We start from the raw sequence: 23423 nt of genomic DNA, 5'->3' as shown, positions 1-23423 counted from the left end.
GGAGTTTCATTTCAGTCATCCTGGGCCAAGAGCCAAATGAAAGTTCTCTGCCTCAGTTTCATGAGGAAATGCTAACTCATTGCCTCTTAGCCTGGGCTAGTGATTAAACACACCATGGCTCCTCCTCTTGTCTTTATTTGCAGGGGGAAATCTCCAGCATATAACCGTGTCCATGTTCCGCTGTGGCAATAAGGACCTCGGGGACACTGGTGGTGCCTTTCTCAACTGTGGTACTGTTTGCATCCTCACCTCTAGCTGTCTCGAGGAAAAGCATCATGGAACCACCAAACTTGCTGGAGAATGGAAATATTCCACAGAGAAGGAAATTCACATATTGCCAAGTGGCTTTTTATACTTTAATATTTGTTTTGATTATGATTTCAGCCCTGGCTTCTGCAGTCTTCTGTTTGCTCCACCATAAGCAGGTAAGGACAAAGCAAAATTCATAACTCTGGAGTATACAACACAGGTATTATTCCTAATGATTAACATTGTTGTGTTGATGCTATCAACTAACTGCATCCTAGTCATTCTTTCTCTTTTGGAGACAGCTAATGCTTTTACTTTCCAAGATTTCAGCTGATAACATTTCCATCAATTCCTTGGATAAATGTCTTCAGCATTTTGCTTTCATTTCCATAAGTTTAAAAAAGAAATTAAAAATCAGGTTTTACTTCTCTTTGGCTTCCCCTCCTGCATCAATGACGTATGCTGCCCTAATGCGGTGTCAACTGATGCTGCTCTGTCAGGACAGGAGAGGGTGAGGAGTCCTGGTATTTCACCAGGAATTAAGACTTTTCACTCTTGATTTTATGAAATGCTAATACAATCTAGCCCAACTAGGGGTTACTGAGTCAAGTTGTCTTCTGCATTAAGGGTGCATTAAGAAGAGTGTGACCAGCAGGTCGAGAGAGGTTATCCTCCCCATCTATTCTGTGCTGGTGAGGCCTCATCCGGAATACTGTGTCCAGTTCTGGGCTCCCCAGTTCAAGACAGACAGGGAACTTCTGGAGAGAGTCCAACAGATGGCTACGAGGGTGATTAAGGGACTGGAACATCTTTTTATACCTTTCCTGGTATAAGGAAAGGCTGACAGACCTGGGGCTGTTTAGTCTGGAGAAGAGAAGGCTGAGAGGGGACCTTATAAATGTCTGTAAATACCTGAAGGGTGGCTGTCAGGAGGATGGAGCCAGTCTCTTTTCAGTAGTGCCCAGTGACAGGATGAGGGGCAATGGGCACAAACTGCCCCACAGGAAGTTCCACCTCAACACAAGGAAAAACTTCTTTACTGTGAGGGTGACAGAGCACTGGAACAGGCTGCCCAGAGAGGTTGTGGAGTCTCCTTCTCTCTCTGGAGACCTTCAAAACCCAACTGGACGCATTCCTGTGCAATCTGCCCTAGGTGACCCTACCTTGGCAGGGGGGTTGGACCAGATGATCTTCAGAGGTCTCTTCCAAACCCTACCACTCTGTTATTCCATTAGCTGATTTCAATGAGCTTTTTCTGTCTATATTTGTGTGTATGGTAATGAACAGAAATACAGGCGTGAGCCAAGTGACTAATTTGCTGAAGGACACATTTTATTTTCTGGTTTCCAAACTGTGAATCAGCTTCCTGGAGGATGCAAGTGTTAGTCTGGGATGCTGGTTTATGTATTCCGCTGTGATGTAGCTCCCTTCAGTTCCAGTTCTGAAGAGGAAGAGGACAAGGAAAAAGTCCCCTTCTGTTAAGAGGCAGGATGGCTTGTTCTCATAGGCTGCCAGTTTCTTGTGGTATAACACCAGGAACCCCCCCAGAGGAGGATCCTACAAGGCACTGATTGTTTTTGTAAAATAAGAAAACTGCTAAATTCTCACAAGAGAGGAGCCTGCTCTGCACCTTACAGCACTATCATATAGCAGACAATATGTAAAAAAAAAAATTTTCTAATTGCTTTGGTACTTTTAGCCCTGCTCCCCCAGCTTTTCTCATCTGTTTGGGAGCTGTGAAGCAGCAGCTCTCTGACCTGCAGTCACAACTGCATCCCTCTGACGGCAATAAGCACACAGATACACGCAACATTTCACACATACTCCATTCCTCCCTTCTTTCTTTCATATTGCAGAAAGTTACTTTAGTAAGTGAAAGAATTGCCTTTAGTCATGCTGATTCATATTAACTGGGGAAAACGGGACCGGGTAATGAAAGCCTTTCCCTGCAAGGGAGCTGACAACCTCCCCAGCACTCAGGACAGCAACTTGCTAAGGAGTAGATGAGGTTGTTCAATAGCAATTTTAAGCATTTCAGAGCGTGCATCTATGAAGACGCGAGACAGAATTGGGGTCCTGTGCCTGTAAGTTGGCTTCTCTCTGGCCAGAGAGAACATAGTTGCTGTGTAGGAAAAGCATGACCTCCATAAGCAGACACAGAGCCATGAGTCACAGGAATAGAGTGAAATCTCTTGCCACTGACAGTTTACCACCTGGGCAAGCACAGAGCTGCCTCCTTTCCTTGGCTGGAATGGCACTGGAAAACTGCTCTGACTAGTGGATTAGAAAGCACTGTGCCTGTCACCCTGAGCTAAGCACAGTGTAGCAGTTAAAGAGAAGTAGGCTTAAAAGTCAGAAACTGTCCTCCCCATTCTGCTTATCAGGTGTGACCTTGAGGGCATCCCTTCAGCCCTCCATGCTTCCTTCTTCCTCCTTGCACAGAGGCTACAAAGCCTGAGAGCGACTCCAAAGAAGAGGCAACCGCTGTCAGCATGCCTTTGCTGCTCTCAGAGCACAAACTGCCATGGAAAAGCAGCCTGTGTGAGTTTTGTGGCACACAGCTGCTACACAACTCTGTCATGCACTGAATCAGCGCTAAATGATTTCAAACTACGATGCACAGAAGGAAAGGTTCATGGTTTTAATGAGGGTGAATTAGCACAACACTGTGCAGCTCCCCATGTATATGCACTGGCTTTAAGTCGAGTCCTTGTCCACAGAGACATCACTTGTGACAGTGTGTGAGAGCTGAGTCCAGCCATGAAATGAAAGTCCTGTCACCTGAGTGGAGCATAGACCTCATTCTAGCCACTGCTGATGGTTGTCTTTTTTATTTTGTGAAAATACCACCAAAACAGATACGAAAAATGCTGATCTATTTTAAACACGTCAAACTTTGTTGGAAAACAACTGTTTTTTCATAACAAATCATTGCACTTGTGTGTTTGTAATTACGGATAAGAAGGGTATTTCCCTTCCTGGGAGAATGCTCTTATGCTCTTGCAATGATAATGCTTCTCTCTTGAGCTCACTGATAGATGGAAAAATTGCAGCAGAAAACACTGACCAAGCACTGCTTCTTTCCACAGGCACCGGGGTCATGCTGGGCACATGGATCTTGTAAGTATGGAGATGCTAGAGCCACTTTCTGGTTTTGTCAGACTTGCGCTGTGATGAAGATGACCGTCTCACAGCCCTCACACCTGATTACAGCTGCTCCAGGGACAGCTGTAAGTTCTGACCACAGAAATACAGAGCCCATAGGGCACTGTGGCCATGACAAATAGAACTCCCCGGCTCTGCACCCAGGGCTGTCAGCCAGCAAATGTTTCTCTCTGCCAGAATCAGCCACGTGCACCTCTCTGAAAACGGCCAATAAAATCAGCCTCACAAGGGTCAGATTTATTGCTACCAGGTGTTAGTCAGCAGTTCCCACAACCCTAGGACCGAGGGCAGTCCTACAGTAATACCCCATATACCAGCTCAGACCCTCAGAGAGAATTAAATCAGTGAAAAACTTCTGCGTGTATAAAACTGCAGCAAATGACCAGTGACTGTGCAAGACCCTAACAAGCCAGGACCCCCCCAGGCAGATGCAGCAGCTGAAGGTACTGACCAGCACTGTAGCATGAACTGGGTATCCCTGTTATATGGTATCTGATCCATTCTGCATCGAGACTGCACCGCATTACGTACTGCAGATACACAGGCCCTCATGGCACACATGGTCCAACATTGTTGTGCATTGCTGTCTCCTTACCCAGTTTGTCAGTGCGCACAGCAAGGGGTATGACAGCTGCCACTCATGGTAGCTTTAATGCGGACAGCCCATGTTCATCTAGCGCAGCGAGAGGGGGAAAATCTGGGAAGATCCTGCAGGCTCAGCACTTGTGAAGTGCTGTGGACTACAGCCACAACAGCCGGTGAGCAGATTACTGTAACCACCCTCATCGTCAAATCCAGCTGAAGTTCTGCCTCTGAATTTTTTCTTATTAGAGACCAGCTCACACCCAACCCTCAGCCTTGAAAGTTCCCTGTCTCCAGGGTGCTTTTAGCAGCTAACCTGTCCTGGCAGGGAGCCCCTCCAAGCCATTCATGGCCATGGGGGTCCTTCACAGCGTCTCCTGGCGGATTGAGACCCCCTTCCTAGCACTTCCGAGGAGTCAGTAAACTCAAAAAGATCAGTAATAATAATGATATTAATATTAATAATATTAACAATTATAATAATTAATAAATTATAATAATTTTTTAGAAGTCTAGAAGGGAGTAGGGAGTGAGATGTACCTATAGGAAACAGTAACAAAACATGCTCATGTACAGAGCAAGGTTGTCCTTAAACATAATTAATCACCATACCCATTTTGTCTATATTTTCCTCAGTAAAAGAGCCTTCTACACCAAACTTCAAAGGTGCCATGAGCTGGGAGTGGAACTTAGAGCACTGCAACGGATTTGTGCAGAAGGACCATGACCAGTACCTCGTAATTGAGCAGAGTGGCAACTACTTCATCTACGCTCAGGTCAACCGCAAACAAGATATGGAAGAGACTTTTACACTGGCGCTGTACAAAGACACAGACATCCTCCTCAACAAGGTTGTGGGATCAAAGATGGGAGATGAAAGGGGCACAGTAAATTTTGGGAGACCCTTTTTCCTGCAGAAGGGAGATAAGCTGTACTGTCAGGTAAATTTTTATCTTGACTATATTCTGGCAGGGAATCAGACTTATTGGGGCCTATACAAAATATAGCAGGATTCTGCTCTGAATCAGCTCCTCCCTTATTCCCTCCAGGAAACCTTAAGGCATGCATGAAGAGTCTGCAATTTCTTTTTGTATGAAATCGAACTTGCTGGAGTACATGTTATAGTAGGCTGGTATCCTTCAGTGGCAGAGTAAAGTGTAAAACAAAGTGAAGAGCAAACTTTGGTAATAGCGGATGGCACCTGATTGTCACAAAGTATGAGAGAAAGATGATTCTGCAATGAAAACTTCTTGATGTGTTACAGGGTTGACTCTGAGATCCTGGAAAAACAAGCCACTATATTCAGTCTGTTCTGAGCTCAGGAGGAGCTCTGCTCTGTAGCAGGTTGCATTTCAGAGCTGGGTACATGACAGTACCTTGGGTCCCTTCCAACAAAAGGTGCTATATAAAAGCTAAAGTATTCTATATACTTCCTGCACAGCCTGCCCGTGAAACGACATGTCTAGAGTAGAAGGACGAAGTAGTTGAGAAAGTCTGTGATGCAAGGAAAACTTCTCAGCCCCATCCACAGCCTTGCCACTAGCAAGGGAAATACCATGCAGGAGCTTCCCCAGGGAAGCTGCATCTTCATGGGTAGTTCAGAGCACAAGGACCTTTCCAGTCAAGCACAAGCAGTGCTGCACCTCTGAATTCATGTCAGCTCACTGCCGCGGTCCAGACACACACACCACAGCGAGCTTGTGGATCCAGCCAATGCAGCTGCTTTGCATCCAGATGCCATAAGGATGCATCACTGCTGGCTGAGTAGCACAGAAATACAATGAAAGTTGCTGTAAATAGAGATTGCGGAGAAGAGATAATGATAGAAAGATGCATATGAGGAGAGCAGGCATGGAGCAGGGAGCAGAAGATGGAGAGTTGGAAAACTGTTCCCACCATTTTTTACTATGCTGTGTAGCAGGTGTCGCAAGCAGGGCAGGGCAGAGCAGACACAGTCCTGACATGAAACGGGGAAGGGCTCCACACCCCAGGCATAACTTCGATATCCAGCACAAAGCACAAGCAGTGCCAGTACTGTAGCAAGGAGGTGGGAAACAAGGTAGCAGGGGAGAAGCACACCCTTCACCTGCTTGGGGAGCCAGCAGGTATTGAGACACTACTCGCTTTGAGGCCTTGGCTATCTGCTGTTCTTCCTGGGATGAGCATCACCTGCAGACCACAGGAAGGTCTTGAGACCTCAGCAAAATCAAAGTTCTCTTGGAAAAGCAGGCTGCTGTGCTGCATGACAGCCCAGCTGCCCCATGGTGTGGTTCCTCTCCCTTGCCTGGGCAGGCTCTCCCAGGGGCTCTGTGCTTTTCTTTCCTGCCACCTGGACCTTCATGGGTGAAAACTCCTTTACCATTCCTCAGCGCATGTCACAGCCTTGTGGATGGACTTTCGTGGGAAAGCAAAGCAACTGAGAAGCTGGCTGAAAATAAATAGTGATTTGGGGTTGGTTGGGGCAGTTAGGGGTGCTATTTGCTCTTATAATTTTATATTCTATGTATTGTAACTCTAAGGAAACGCCGGCAAACTTTTTGCAGAGACATCTGCAAAACATACAAACTGTTACCAATTAAAGTGTTACTCTTGTTCTTACTTTGCTTTGTTGATTTCCCTTAGTTTAAAATAAAAAAAAAAACCTTAAAAAGTCTTACAAACCACAAGCGCTATCTCACTTCTTTGATACAGACTGAGAAGATAACTGACTGACACATTTCTCTACCCTTCATCTACTTTCACTAAACTGCCTGCTCTGCTCTGAGAGGTTGGCAGTATCAGCACGGAGTAAGATTAGTTTGAGCTGCACAGTCCCCAGGCAGTGCCGAACTCGGTCCTCTTCCCAGCACACAGGGAGCTCCATGTGTCCCAGCCCCATGGCAATTGGGAGGAGAGGGGATGTCCCTGCTCATTGCAGGGGGTTGAACTAGATGACCTTAAAAGGTCCCTTCCAACCCAAAGATTCTATGATTCTATGTCTGTACCCCGGGCAGCCCACACACCAAAGCACCTTGATGCAGGCAGGAAAAGCAACAGGCAGGAGAGACAAGCGATAAGGCTTCAGCATTTATCAGAAGCTGTTATGTCAAGACACACACCCCACCATCCTCCCCAGCTGCTTTCTGAGACACAGAATGAGGATGAAGAAATCCTTATTCTACATGTCAGACCAGAAAAATCCCAGACCCTGCAACATCCTGGCCTGAAGATCTGGCTCCAAGACCCAGGCACCCAAAGCAGGGATGAAAGCAGAAGACATGTGGAAATGCCACTGCAGTGAAACTACCTGGAGACCTCCTTGTTCCATGGGATGTTTTCAACATGCCCACCAGAAGGTCACTCAGAGCAGAGATGATGGATGGTCACAACAGTACTCCCCATGGCTTCTTATACAAGCTGTTGGGCCTCCCATCCCTGCCTCGCGCTTCAGAAATAAATAGAAAAATCTGTATGTTTCTCTCTTTGAGTCAGGCTTTGCCCATGACGTGCCTATAAAGCTCTTCACACCATGGTACTCACATTCAGTGGGGCCAGCACCATAAATGTCAAGAAATAAGAAGAGCGCTCCAGCCCTTCCTCCCCAACCTGCCAGTGACCAAACTGTTCAGATTCCTGGAAAATTTAAATGTGTCTCCTTGCCTTGCCCCTAGCATCCAGGAATGCATAGCAGACCTAAAAAAAGGTTCCCCAAATTCCTTGGGTTGGAAATCTTGCCTCTCTGAAAATTGTTATGCATAATTATCAAATCAACGCAGTGTCAAAAAGCCATTTACATAAAAAATTTCTTTTTTTTTGACATTTTGAAATTATCACTTGCCACTTGGAGACTGTTTTCACTGAGATGTGGGGTTATGAAAAATTAGTGTATTTCTCTGTGCCATGATGCCTTTTAATTATATGTGCTTTCTAATCTATAGGACGTATGAGTTAAAGGAGAGTGAATACATCATGAGATTGACTGTATAAATAGTCTAGTCATGTGCCTTCAACCAGGAAAAAAATGCCTTTTTTTTTTTTTTTTTACGGGACTTGGGGAGTTTCTGCTTTCCCAGCAGCTTAGTACACTGCACAGCCCCCACAGGATCAGAGATGCAAATGGCCCTTGAAGTTCAGTGTCCAGAAATTAACCAAACTGTGGTCCTATAAAAGGAATAATCAGATTTGTAAAAAAAAAGAACTTGAATACAAGTAACCATGATATATTCAGCAGTTTTTCTGTTTGTCCTGGTTTCAGCCAGGATAGAGTTAATTTTCTTCATAGAAGCTAGTGTGAGTCTATGTTTTGGATTTGGGATGAGCAAATGTTGATAACATGCTGATGTTTTCAGTTATTGCTAAGTAGTCAAGGACAGTCCAGCTTCTTGTGCTTCCCTGCTAGCAAGAAGGCTGGGGGTGCACAGGAATTGGGGAGGGGACACAGCCAGGACAGATGACCCAGGCTGGCCAAAGAGATATTCCCTACCATACAATGTCATGCTCAGTATATAAAGCTGGGACAAAGAAGAAGGAAGGGGTGGAGGGACACTCGGAGTGATGGTGTCTGTCTTTCCAAGAAACCACTACACGTGATGGAGCCCTGCTTCCCTGCAGACGGCTGAACACCTGCCTGACCATGGTAAGCAGTGGATGAATTCCTTGTTTTGCTTTGCTGGCGTGCGTGGCTTTTGCTTTACCTATTAAACTGTCTTTATCTCAAACCATGACTTTCCTCACTTTTACACTTCCAATCCTCTCCCCCATCCCACCGTGGGAGAGTGAGTGAGCAGCTGTGGTGCTTAGTTGCCGTCTGGGGCTAAACCACGACACTGTTCAACAAACAGTCACAAGCCACCTATCACCACCACACCTCGGTACACCACGTTCTCCATAGTCAACGGAGGTTGCCTATTTTTTGTTGTAGCATGATTTGAAAATTTAATTCAGACTTTCAGGCAAAAAGTACCACAAAACACATCAAAACCAGGATGGCCTTTCCTCTAAGTAGGCACAGAGACACTTCTGATTATGTTGCACAGACACACATTGTTCAGAACTCCACCATTACAGGGGCTTCTCAGGCTGCTCTAAAAGTCACGACTGAGCCTGGCCGGTCAGATGGAGTAGCCAACAGACCCTGGGGCAAAGCAGTCCCAGTTTTAAACAGCCCAAAACCACAGTGGTTTCTGCCTAAGCTGCCCAAGTGTTGAGAGCATCCTATGTCCAGAGCCATCATCAGCTCTCTGAGGATAGCTGAGTGATATAACATGCAGTAGTGGTGCCTGAAAACCTGCCCCAGCACAGCTTGCATACACTCGCTATTCATGCTTGTTAATACATGTACTGTGTATTGAGAGGTTTTCTGTCCCCATTTCTGTCATGCAGAATCCTGTTCAGAAGACGAAGTACACATTGCATAGTACATATGCATGTGTCTCAAAAACAAGATAAACTTTCCTATCGGTAAAAAGAGTGGATGAGGCTGTCCTCTCTTTGCAAACAGGGAGCCCAATCATGGAGGAAAGGTAAATGCCAGCTTTTAATTCGGGTTGCTTGAAGCAAACTACTGAAAGACCTGATTTTTCAGAGTAGCTTCTATTGTATAAGCAGAACCATCATTAATTTTGGTTGTAACTTCCAGTGCTCAAGACTTTGCAAATCAGTCCAACGAGGTAATATAGCTTAGGATGTTGGAGCTAAGCAAGCTGGCTTTGGTCCTGGTGGGAGGACGGCTACCTAAGCAGGGTGCTCTGAAAAACCTTTCCTTTGGACAACATAACCGGTGCTTCCTGGGCAAGAATGAACTGTCCTGACAGAAATTTTTCAGTGAAAAAATTCAGCCTGGCACAAAACCCTTGCACTGGCATTTTCAGCCATAAAGATGAGTGCATGGGAAGTTCAAAACTGTTTAAAACAGTCTGCCAAGAGAATCAATAGAAAACTATTTTTGTTATTCCTATCCCTGCAGTGTGACAACTGCTTTTACAGTTACGTTTCCCATAAATCCTCTTAGTGAGACAAGGTCTTGTGGTAGTCTTACCCATCTTGTTTCTCAACTGGGCAGAGATTTAATCACACAACTCAAAAGGCCTTAGGCACCAGGCTTCTGGTGACAAGTCACACACCTCAGTGGAGGTGCAGCACTCTGATTTCCTGCTCTCTTCTCCCAAATTAGGGAAAGGTTTACATCACGCCCAGCCTCTTCAGCTCCCAGGCACACCAAAGGCTTCCCCACCACGTGAGGTGGCACTAGCAGATGCTTTGGGAGGAATCACCCCCGCATCCACATCCAGGTTTATGTGTGCTCTGGTACCTCCTGATTTCAGCGATCCACTGTGCTGGGCACTTCAACTCCACAAAGTGAAATGCTCGGCGATGGGCAAAAGACAGCCCATGTCATCACAGATTTTAGCCTATTAAACAAAATATATCTTAGAACAGAAGAAACTATTATCAGCACTTTAGAGATAGGGAAGAAAGGCACAGCAAGACAATGTGATTTCCTTAGGGTCATCAGAAGTGCAAACAAGCAGAGATGATAATTGATCATGGGACTTAGGGGAAGCTATTAACCAAACATCCTCATTGCGGCTGGTAAAAGCAGTAGTAAGAACACTTGGGAAATAAACCCAAAAAGTGCCATATTTGGATTCAATTCTCAGTTATCTTCTCCCCTCTTTTGAAGAAAACAATATAATACATTCACAATATACCACAAGCAGACAAAAAAAGCTTCCAAATGCCGGAAATGTGACTGTGATGCAGAGTACAGTGGCATTAGCAGGCTGGCCAGCAGAGTGCTCACCCACCACTTCCTTTGGCCTCGCTGCACACCTGCCTGTGCTATGGACCCCCGGGCTTTGGCAAGCTGGGAAGCAGAAATCCATTTCTCCTTCGGGTCTTTTGAAATAGGATTGTGTGTTGAATGTCCCTCCCAGTGTAAATCTAGCAAATCCCACCTTTCATCTCATTTGAGATGAAAGAACACACCAATATATTTTCCCTTTGAAATGCAACATTAATCTGGGGAAAAGAAATTCTGATTTCATGTCAGCCCTACACAAAAAGACCCTATAGCACCTCAGCTCCCAGTGCCTGCCAAGCAGTCACTGGGTACCGCTAGCATAGGCTTTACACACAACGCAGAAAACACGTTTGCTTTTGGATGTTTTGATAAACACCACAAGGGATCAGCCACAGAGTGGTGTTGGAGAAACTGCCTCATGGTATGGCCATGCTGCTGCAGAAAACATTTGCCGATACAGGCCAGGACCCTGCCTACCCCTCTGGCAAACCTCTGAAGAAGTAGGAGGGATTTGGAAGCTACATGTCCTCATTTTGCAAAGTAAACAATTCACAGAAGAGCCACTGAAGGGAAGTCACAGGGGCATGACTCACTCCTGGTGTAAAATCACAAAGTATTTTTTTACATGATAGTGTAAGAGGCGGGAACTGTTTCATCCTGCAATCCCAAGCTCACTTCTTGCTATCACAGGCAACACCTTCCCCGAGCTCCACCCTTGTGGGTTCCCTGGCTCTCATCTTTCCTACTGGAAGGCTTTGGGTCATCTCAAGCCCTTCAAACATTTCCAACCTGAAATAAGGTCTGGTTGATGCCCTCTCCTCTATGTACAAGGTTTTTGCTCCCAGTGCTTCTTTCCCTCCCTCATCTTAACTCTCCTGCAATGCTGACAGCTCACTGCCACCTCTCCTCAAACGGTGCCACAAAACTTTCATCACAAGCCTTGCCAGTGGCTTTCGCACAGCACCAGATACAAGAAATGCAGGTTTCAGTTACAGGGTTTGCTCTTTTCTTGAAAGGTTTTGGAGGAAAAGTGAAAAAATAGAAAGAAACCAAAGGTATGAAAAAGTTCCAAGATAACAGAAATTAAGCATTTTGTTTCTGCTAGTTAATCTTCAGATTTTATAGCTGGTTTCACAGTATTTGAGGTCTCAGTCAAAATTTTTTAATATTTGAGACTAGCAATAACAGAAGATCAAGTAAACTATATAAAAAAATACTAACAGACCTGTATGAAAACCATTATGGCATTGTTGACATGCCATAGTTTACTTAAGTGTTACATGCTGCGGACTGTGTTACGAGATTTAACTTAGGAAAACCTATACAAACTTTTGAGATGCATGGAAGAAGTGTTGCATGACATATTGGGGAGGAATATGACAGCAAGTTCCAATTTTGGGCATTTTTGTGCTCATCTCAGCAGCCCGTGAACTTATAAAGAAGGTCTCGTTCCTTTTTCATGGCTGGCATTTGTCTCAAATTCCTTCAAATGTGAGTCAAAACGGTACAGCTGGAGCTGAATGCTGATAAGAGCTTTGAAATTACAGATCTAAAGCTTACAGTTCAAAGCTGGGATGATTAATACCACTGGCTTTTGATAACCATCAGGTTAAAATTTTAAAAATGTTTTCAGATCAAGTTTATTGTATGTGAAGCCCTCTTCCTGAAGGGTTGAAGGGGTCATTGTAAACTTCAAAGGCAAAATTTCTCTCCAGTATCTCGAGTATTCAATGTATCTTCCCATAGAAAAGGGAGAGACCGTCCTAGACATTCCCTTCACATCCAGCAACCCTACACCCATAAGTGAAGCGAAGCAGGGACAGGTACTCTCTGATGCGAGGGAGACCAAACACCTGAGCAGCCTCTGAGCTGTAAGTCAAGAAAAGGCCTTTGAATGGATGAGGAAGTTAAACTATACACCAGTGAACCCTGACAGGCCTCTGCAGCCCCTGTTCATGAAGTGAGGTAGCTTGCTTTGAGTATTGAAGTCCTTAACCTGAGAAAGAGTTAGAGTGGGTGCAGGGCAGCTCTTCAAACTCTGCCTTTCTACAGGTCTCTAATGCAACTCATCTTTGCAGCTTTTTTTTCTCCTCCTTCACTAGCTGAAATTTAGGTATGCATTTAAGTACTTTTCTGCAAACAGACTATGGGAAAACTAGTGGGGATGGAACCCGGGGGTTGTTTCCATCTTACTGTAACAGTAAGTCTTGTTTCACACAACTCTTTTCAAGAAAAAGCTGGACAATCTCACAGGGTATGATGAGGCTGAATCCTTTGGGCATGGGGGAAGCTTTGGACAATGGCAACTGCAGCTTTTATCTCCTCTTTCTTTCAGTATTTGCTTTTCAGGAGAAGAGATAGTAACTCAGTACTTCCTATGTATAGCCAGTATTTACAGCCCTCACTGGATGGGTATAGCCGTGCAGCTTAATTAGCAGTGAGATGAACAAATAAACATGAATCTTGTGCTTGGATTATCTAGTGTTGAAAATAGATATAGCTGTGAGAGAAGCCCTTCCAGGACTTGGAGCTTACACTGTCCTGCGTGGTGGGGTTCAACCATTCCCTGATATCTCTCTCATACTAGTCAGCCCACCCATGTCAAAACTATAGTAATTTAAGATGATTCCCCTTTCCTATTTAGCTGATACTAGCTGTGCAAAATAGGTGGAGGGATTAGTGTGGGTACAGAGGGTACACAGATGCATACAGACAAACAGCCTGATCTCAGACTCTTCCTAACCATAAAGAATTAACCTCAAGCAGCTTTTTCACCTAACTGGTGTTGAAATCTTTCCTGGAAGTTTGACACTTTTATAATCTTTTTATTTTCAGCATACTTATGCCTTCTGATCTGATGTTCCCTTTTACATGGGAAAGATGACAACTTACAGTACCTTAGTCTTCACGTAGGCCATGAAGAAACACATCAGAAGATCAAACGTTTGGTGGTCTAGAACAACATTTACCAAAATCTGTTATTCAACCACATGCTTTATGATGTACTGTTCTGTTCTTTTTGTTCTTCTGTTCTGCTTTTTTGGTATGGGATTTTCTTTTGCTGTTCAGTCAAAACTGTATGGTAGGCTGAAGTGAAAATAACTTTCTCCATACCCTGTACATCTGAATAACTTCTCAAGAACAACAGCAGACAAAAAGATAAAAACCTTCACAACATTTAGCAACCGCACACAGACAAATCAGCAGGAGCAGGAAATTATCCGTTTATTGTTAAATGTAATGCTCCATGAAGCCTGCATTATGATCTGAATGCTGATGAACGTTAATAGCAACATTCACATAAATTTCAGAATAAATTCCTTTTGTTGCTCTGTGTCTGCAACAAAAACCCTGCAAGGAACTGTCATCTCGCCCCTCTGGTGAACCTTTGTGTGGCTGGGAAGACTTCAAAAGACGTGAACTCATTTGGCTCCAGCCCTGCCTCTCACAACCATATTTATATTCTCCCATACTTATATTCCCTTTGTATTCATACATTAATATGTGTTCTATCTACCTTAACAATGTCTCAGTCCTGTGCCACAGAGCTGCTCTGTGCTATCCTCCTTTGTCCCAGAGCCACTGAAAGAACCACTCAGTTTACTGATGAACATGGATCCAGAGAAGCCAGCTTTGCTTTCCTCTCACTGCAGATAATTGTCTAGACAAGAATCCAAATCAGAAATCAGACTGGGGCAAAAAAAGTGAAACCCCTCTGCAATAAGCTTTTCCTGCCACTGGATAAAGAACAAATCTTATTTCTCTCCCACCTGATGGACCTCAGTACTGTACATGGGATGCTGCGATATTGCCTAGCAGATGTAGCAGGTACCCAAGAGACCACAATAAAAAAGCTTTGCATCCTCTCTGGAAGGACCTGAACAATATTCAGGGGTAAGAAATCTTGCTTTGATTCTCATCCCTCATTTAGGGTATTCCATAAAGAATGTGCTTAGATGAAGCTGCTACATCAGACAACAGAGGTACAAGTCATCAGATGAGCCTCAAAAGAAACTCAGTCCTGCTTCTCTCCTCTCTTGATGGAGCCTCTATCTCCAAGATGGGCCACTACCTGCATAAGATCAGCAGAGATGACAAAACCATTTTGACAAAGTACTGAAAAAAGACCACCCTAGGGAGCATACCTACAAAATTTGATCCAAATCACTATGGATTTTATTACGGACACAAAAATGCTACCAGGTGCCACAGGCTTTCAAGACTGTCAGGCTCCAGCCGTAGGGAGGACATTCAAACACTGCTGGGCTGGAGCTAGCCAAGTACAATGCTGACACACAGCTGGGCTACTGAGAAAGAAAGGAAGGATATCAAGGAATCAGAACACATATATGCATATACTGCAGGTTGGCTTATAAAATCATTTATCACTTAGCCCGCCCCCAAGCAGCGATTCCCGCCCTTCGGCTAACTCCAGTTTATGTACTGGGCGTGACGTTACATGCTAGGGAATATCTCGTTGGCCAGCCTGGGTCACTGTCCTGGCTGTGTCCCCTCCCCACTTCCCATGCACCCCCAGCCTTCTTGCTAGCAGGCCAGCACGAGAAGCTGGACTGTCCTTGACTACTTAGCAACAACTCAAAACATCAGCGTGTTATCAACATTTACTCATCCCAAATCCAAAACATAGCCTCATGCTAGCTTCTATGAACAAAACCAGCTCTATCCTGGCTGAAACCAGGACAGTGGACTGTTTGGTGGATGAGGAATTGGTTAGATGGTCACATCCAGAGGGTAGTGGTCAACAGCTCAATGTCCACATGGAGATCAGTGACAAGTGGTGTCCCACACGGGTCCTTATTGGGACCAGTGTTGTTTAATATCTTCATCAACGACATAGTGGGATCGAGTGCACACTCAGCAAGTTTGCAGACAACACCAAGCCCAGTGGTGTGGTTGACACACCTGAGGGATGGGATGCCATCCAGAGGGACCTGGACAAGCTCAAGAAGTGGGCCCATGTGAACCTCATGATGTTCAACAAGGCCAAGTACAGGGTACTGCACATGGGTCAGGGCAATCCCCAGTATAAATGCAGGCTGGGGGATTAAGGGGTGGAGAGCAGCCCTGCTGAGAAGGGCTTGGGGATACCGGTGGACGAAAAGCTGGATGTGAGCCGGTAACATGCACTCATAGCCCAGGCGGACAACCGTATCTGGGGCTGCATCAAAAGAAGTATGGCCAGCAGGTCAAGGGAGATGATTCTGCCCCTCGACTCCACTCTGGTGAGCCCCCACATGGAGTACTGTGTCCAGCTCTGGAGCCCTCAACACAGGAAGGACATGGACCTGTTGGAGCATGTCCAGAGAAGGTCACAAAGATGATCAGAGGGATGGAACACCTCTTCCTCTGAGGACAGGCTGGGATAGTTGGGGTTGTTCAGCCTGGAGAAGAGAAAGCTCTGGGGAAACCTTATTGCAGCCTGCCAGTACTTAAAAAGGGCTTATAAAAAGGATGGGGACAGACTTTTTAGCATGGCCTGTGGGAATAGGACAAAGAGTAATGGTTTTAAACTAAAACAAGGTAGATTTAGACTAGGTATAAGGAAGAAATTTTTCACAATGAGGGTGGTGAACCACTGGCACAGGTTGCCCAGAGAGGTGGTAGATGTCCCATCCCTAGAAACATTCCAGAACAACTTGGACGGGGCTCTGAGCAACCTGATCTAGTTGAAGATGTCCCTGCTCACTGCAGTGGGGTTGGACTAGATGGCCTTTAAAGGTCCTTTCCAACCCAAAGATTCTATGAAATTCAGATGGTTGCACAACAGCCTTGGCTTTGAAAACACAAGCCCAGTTATACACTAATATTACTTGGTGAGGAAATCCATATAAACAGTTTATCTTTAACTGTTTATAGTAACTCTTCTGTAAGTGGTGAAGACCGAGGACGTATGTTCAATACACTAACATGTCCTGCTTAATCATCTGGCCTTTTAATACGTGGGTGCTAAGGACACCTTCCTGTCCTTAGTAATGATCATCCTAAAATTTGTGTTGGCAGTTGATTTGGATAACTTTAATATGAGCAGGGGTTTAAGTATGCCTCTAAGAACAAAGGCTTGACTAATTTATTACTATTAACTATTAAATAGTTGTTTAATTGTTACTGTTAATTAGATGAGCAAAGAAATGCAATAAAATTATGGTTCAGATTAATGTTATTACCTGGGATCCTACTGGAGTCTTGCAGCCCTACATGCATCCCAAAACACAGGACAAAGAGCTGTCCTGGTTTTGCCCCTGTGAACTCAGGCAGATGCCATTAACATAAGATCAGAACTCAGACCCACGAGACGTTCTTCAGAGTGCTCAGAAAACTACTTATTCAGTTACTGGAATTCACCCGCATACTTGATCTTAGCTCTGCCTGTTGGGTAAGCAGGTAGCTGAGGTCTCACTCTGTTAAGCCCATCTGCTCACTTGGCTACTTATGGCATCAGTAGGACAGTCCCTGATGTGCCTGGAGGGAGCCTGCTTTGTGGGCAGTCTTTTCCTTGTGTAGCACACATGAAGCCATGCGGTTACTCTATCACTAGTTGTTTATTAATGCAATTTGAGTGAAAGAGCCTGTGGTACCTGGGACTGCATAAACATGAACTCCCTGCCCCAAATTGCTCGCAAGCTGAACTGTTGCAAGTGCAGAAAAGGGGAATTCACATTCCAGCTTGTAGGGAAACAAAGCACAAAAGAGTTAAGCCTGGGAGACTTTGGTACCTCTGCCTTGATTCCTGAACCAGGACTTTAACAATATCATGGTGGCTTTTCACCCTCTGTCCACCTTCCCCTCAAAGATCTGACTTGTTTAGAGACAGAGAAAAATATGAGGACACGCAAAGAACGTGGATGTCCAGTTTTCAGGTGCAGCCAGGAATATGCAGAAACTGCGATCTCTGCAGCACTCGGCATCTGGCCTATCCATGAATCCCTTTTGGATAAAAGCAACAAAGGCCACATCTTCCACAGAGTACGACTTTCCTGCCACCTGCTGCAGCACCCAAAACTGGCAGAGTGGGAATTTCAAGCTGCTTTAAGAAGACCCAAATCCCTTGTGATAAAGATGTTCAGATGATTTGTCCCTTCAGAGCAGTGCTTGGGTTTCCTTTTCATCTCTGTGTTACCATTATGTTCCTTTGTGCATGGTCTCTTGGAGCTGTGTGTTTGGAATAAGAAGTCAGAGTTTCCCAGTTTTTCCTCCTAGTTATGTATATATCTGGGTCTGTTTCCACTTGGCTGAACTATATGAGCAAAGCATATAAAGAGGGGCATCTGTAAGTCTACCTCATACTTCTTCCTAGGAAAATAATTTAAAGCAGACAACCATTTCTTCAGAATGCCCATGTCTGTTCTGCATTGGCAACAAAAAAAGAAAGCTGTTACCTCGATTTTATAGAGAGCAAGGGAGGCCCAGTAAGGCATAAATGATTTGTCTAAGGTTACAAAGTCTTTTTGCTACGTCTTTTTCTGACTCTTAGACTGGAACCGGGATAGAGAAAACTCCATGTGGCCACCAGCGACCAAGAGCAGCTAGTTAAGCTTTGTGCCATCACTTTTCCCGCACCTTTCTACTAAGCAGATGCTGTGATGCACACTAGCTAAGTAAATGTGCGTGTTCCTCCTACATCAAACGCAAAGCCACATGATTTGTTTAGCTGTTTTGCTGTGACCTTGGCTCCTGTGGGTCTTTCTCTGGTACTGAGCAGCCCCTACTCACCTGGCAGACTCTAGAAGTGCTTAAAAAAGGACATTGTTTTGCCTCAGAATTTTTGGCCAGCCTTCTTGTATTTTACAAGTAACCTGCCAGAGTTCAAGAACCTGTCCATTTTCCTCATTTGACTTAGGGTTTGGAAGAATGTCCTGTGGCTGCCAGTACCACCCTTGCCTGGCCATTCAGCCAGCTGCTTCCTTCATCTCCTCCTTGGCTGTGATACACGCTAGCGCAGAGTCTCCAATATGGTGTGGAAACCCATTCTTCCTGGAAAGGTTAACTCTCATTACTGCATCTTTTAGCAGTGTTTTCCTGACAAGCTTCCTTATTCTTATGTAGTTTCCCTTTTTGACACTTACTGCGTTTGTGAGTGTGGAAGGTTTTTTTCTTTCATCTTTGATGGCTCCTACAGGGATGCTGAGTGCACTGCAATTGCTGGTACAGAGCACTTACAGCCGTGTAATTACATTTCAGAATTTATGTAAATCATGTCTTGATGTGACACTTTCCCAATCTGTGGCTGTGGGGAAAAGGGAAAGGTGGTAGAAGACTCCCATTAGTACTGCATTTCCTGCCCTTGCAGCCTCTGTGACCTCCCTTGGTGTATCACAGACGATATTGTTATCCTGGCAGGCATTTGTTAACACAGACCCTAAACTACACTTTTCCTATCTGGACATGGAATTTTAGCCCATGGGATTCTGCGGTACTGCTGAATTGCTAGCCCATGCAGCTGGTTTGACCCTAAATTGACTTCTATATGTATTTTAAAGAAATAAAATATATATGTATATTATATAATAAAGAATATGTCTACCTCACTTCTTCCTCAGCAGAAGATTTTGCTCTGTCTCTCCTTTCTACTTTTTATCATGGTGTTAACAGAAATACCACTATTTTTTCAATGGATTTTCTGACATGGATCGTATGACCACATCTAGCCTAGAAATGGTTGCACCACTATTTTTGTTTTCTTTTTGGTGCCTCATTTAAACAGAACTTGGTTGGTCCTGTCTATTTTTATTTTCTTGTTTGACTGTTGCCATTCCTCATTGACACAGGAGTTCTGTAACTTCATCATAGTGGCTGTGTCATCTTGAAATTTGTGTGTTTTGCTCCCTGGGAATTTTTTGCTGCTCTTTGGTTTGAAAGGCTCGCTGATGACATCTTTCTGGACTGGAAGTGGAAGCTGCCTGTTTCACTCGTAGTTTAAATGGAGTCTATCCTTTTGACATAAGCTTCCTCTAGTCCAAAAATACCCCCACAGTCCCTGGTTAAGCAGAATCCTTCCTCCTCAAATCATTTGCTCTGCCAGATGTCCAAATTTCACTTCCCTTCTTCCCTGAAATGATCCCTGCAAGGCTGGTCCAAAGAATGCTGCCACAGATGAAGAAACTTGGAAAAAAATTCCACTGATAATTCCTTAAACTAGGAGAAGCTGGGGTTTAATGTTCTTTTTCCTCAATAAACAAAGACCACAGCAATTTGAAACATGGATGTACGACTCAAACACATGATGGCTATGAACCACACACACAGTACTGCAGCAGCAAAAGGGATAACTTTTAGAACATGACTGCCAATGACAACAGAAACCAGATTTTTGGTCCCTGCAGGTTCTATATCTAGAGTGGAAAGGGTGTGCAAGTCAGGAAGAATTATTCCTGCGGGGAGGATTTTTGCCTGTAGCCCACCATTTGCATGAAAGTTAGCACAGGTATCCTTTCAGTTGTCTGCATTTCAGTCATGTCTGAGTTCTTGTTCTGAGAAGGAATTTACTGCTTACGGCACACAAAAAAATTAGCAACTTCAGCAAGACACCCTGTGCGGATCCCCTTTCAGATCCTGTTGAGATAGGATTCGTCACGTTCCTCCTTTCACTATCATATGGGTTCTCCGAAACTACACAAGAGAACCAGTGACCACCAAAACTTCAAAATGATCATCACCTTTGGCTTACGAAAGTCTATGAACAAAATAGATGACAGCATGAAAACAGCATAACAAGTGATGGTGAGACACAGGAACAGGACTGAGAGAAAAACATGCTGCACTCCAAACACAGAAAGCTTTCTATGTTTGAAACTCAGGTCTTAGATTTATTCAGCATGAAAATGTCTTAAATATACCCTGTAATGTAATGACTAAGACTGTGAGTGCAGGACAGCACATAAAAGGGAAGGAATTAAAAAAACAAACCACCTGTGAACAAAAACTGAAGCTTATTGGAAATCACCTTGTACTTTTAAGAATGCCTTTTCAGAGCATTTGTTTAGTTTTATTTTGAAAAGGCTGGTGGCTCTGAAACAATATCAAGTGCACATGACCAAATTCACCATTCCACCTTGCCTTTTATGGCTCAAATCCACCAAATACAAATTGCCGATGTTAAAGGTATTTGAAATAGTAGCAATGTATTATCTTAAAACATCATTCTGGCTAGTAACAAAGGTATCCTCAAGGAAATGTGGCAGATCCTGATGAAATAATAATGGTTTTATCCCTACCTACAACTGGGACTCCCATAGGTCAAGAGCTGGTTTCTGAATCAGCAAGAAACTTGCCCCAGGAGCACTTTATTATGTCATCTTGGTGGAGGCACTATGGTAGGCCTTAGAGGGTCCTCATGGTAGCAGAGTGGGCTTCGGGGGTGGCTTCTGTGAGAAGAGATCAGGAGCTGTCCCCATGTTAGACAGAGAGAGTTCCAGCCATCTCCAAAACTGACCCACATTGGCCAAAGCTGAGCCCATCAGCGATGCTGGTGGTGCCTCTGTGATAACATATTTAAGAAAGGGTAAAGAGTGCTGTGCAGCGGCTTTGAGAGAGAGGAGCGAGAAAAAAAATGTGAAAGAGCCTTGAAGACAGCAAGGTCAGTAAAAAAGGAGGGGGGGAGGTGCTCCAGGCACCAGAGGAGAGGTTTCCCCTGCAGGCCGTGGTGAAGACCATGGTGAAGTGGGTTGTCCGCCTGCAGCCCATGGAGGACCCCATGCCAGAGCAGGTGGATATGCCATGAAGGAAGCTGCAGCCCATGGAAAGCCTGTGCCAGAGACAGGCTCCTGCAAGACCTTGCAGTCCATGGAGAGGAACCCATGCAGGAGCATGTTTTCTGGCAGGGACTCACACTGGAGCAGTCTGTTCCTGAAGCACTATACCCTGTGGAAAGAACCCAGGCAGGAGCAGTTCCTGAAGAGTTGCAGCTGATGGGAAGGACCCATGCTGGAGAAGCTCATGAAGCACTGCAGCCCATGGGAGGACCCCATGCTGGAGAAGAGGAACAGTGTGAGGAAGAGGGAGTGGCAGAGACTAAGTGTTATGAACTGACCACAGCCCCCATTCCCCATCCCCCTGCATGCCTACAAGGGAGGACATAGAAGAGTCAGGAATGAAGTTGAGCCTGGGAAAAAGGGGGGCGGGAGGAAGGCTTTTTAAATTTTGGTTTTATTTCTCACTATCCTACTCTGTTCTTAACCGGCAATAAATTAAATGAATCTTCCCCAGGTCAAGTTTGTTTTGCACATGACAGTAACTGGTGAATGATCTCCCTGTCCTTATCTTGACCCATGAGTTCTTTCATCTTATTTTTTCCCCATGGGCTGCTGAGGAGAGGAACTGAGAACATGGCAGGGTGGGCACCTGGCAGACAGCCAAGGTTAACCCACCAGAGTCAGCAAAACACACACTAATCCTTGATCAGAACAGCAGTGTTTTCCCTTATCTGAACAATGAGATAATTCAAGTCACTGGGAAGTCACGTTCTCTCCATTTTTGGTTTCCATTTTTTATCTATGAGAGATTTCTCTTACATTTCAGAGTTATGGAAAAGTCACATCCAATGAGACAATGAAGAAATATATATTTAAAAATTTTGGAAGCATCTCAATAAAAGCCTAGAGAAGTGTTGGAATTTTCTGTGTCTGTTCATGCCTGTTTGCATTATTGCACAACAGTCCTGCGCAATGTTGTGATTATTTTTAATCTGTGCCAACTATTTCACATACTGCAAGAAGGCCATTAGTCATAGAAAGGCACATAGAAATAGACTTCATAAGCATGTAAAATAAAACATGAGGACAATAATTTAATCCTACACTTAATCATCTGCCAAAATAAGTGAGGCTGAAGACCTCTTCTTGAAATGCTGTTTTTCTCTTGAAGTCTGTATTCGACAGGTTAGCAAGTTGCTGCATTTGGGGAAGCACTCTGAGCACAAACTAAAAATCCCCAGGATAGTGACAAAGTTCCTCAGGGTATAATTTCTTTCTTTTTTTTTTTTTTAAACCATGTAAAAATAAGCCATTTGCACAGGGGTTTATAAAACAATGACAAAGTAGCAAAGCACAGTACATTTCAGCATCACTTCTGATGCTTTCTATCAGGAAACAGACAGTAAGAAAGATAAAATAAGAAATCTTTCAAATGAAAAGACCACATGTGATGAAGCCAGGACCTGAATGTTCTTCCTATGCAGTTGCATTACATCTTTAACAGACTGAAGTCCTCCTCTTCTCCACCATTTCCAGACAATGAGTTTGCAAGAAACAGCAGTCATTCCTACTGTTAGCCAAAAGTGGGCTCATACTTTGCATTACTGAAGTTTGTTGTAAGTGACCAGGTAAGAGATATTTAGAAACAAAAAATGTTTCCAATTTGCATGGCAGCAGAAGGAAATTTATCAGGTCAGACTCCCTGCTGGTGGTTGGAAGAAGGCTATGCTCCACACTGTGGTTGCCACCAGTCTGAGAAAGAATTCCTTTCTCTTCTGAAATGAGGCCATCTGCTAAGCCAGAAGTGCATGAGTAAGGTAGACCACTGAGCACCAGAGCATCTGACACCAGAAAAAGAGCCAGTACACCTCGTGCAGTCACAACTCCAGTTGTCACCCATATCTCATACTTATGGAAAGGCAAAAAACCCCGATGCA

General features: G+C 44.4%; 1 protein-coding gene across 1 annotated transcript in view; it reads left to right on the top strand.

The window, feature by feature from the left end:
* Nucleotides 1-275: 275 nt before the first annotated feature.
* LOC309407258 (uncharacterized protein) overlaps nt 276-23423 on the top strand; it is a gene marked incomplete at both ends in the record, with an annotated part of 55947 nt that continues 32799 nt past the window's right edge. The window contains 2 exons of the mRNA XM_082002736.1: nt 276-425; nt 4713-4937. Coding sequence (XP_081858862.1) covers nt 276-425; nt 4713-4937 — 375 coding nt within the window. The remainder of the gene's footprint in view (nt 426-4712; nt 4938-23423) is intronic.

Source organism: Phaethon aethereus (assembly GCF_964289735.1).
Source record: "Phaethon aethereus genome assembly, chromosome: 8".
NCBI classification, from domain to species: Eukaryota; Metazoa; Chordata; class Aves; order Phaethontiformes; family Phaethontidae; genus Phaethon; species Phaethon aethereus.
Note: the sequence above shows the minus strand (reverse complement) of the source record. Positions and strands in the feature narration are given on the sequence as shown.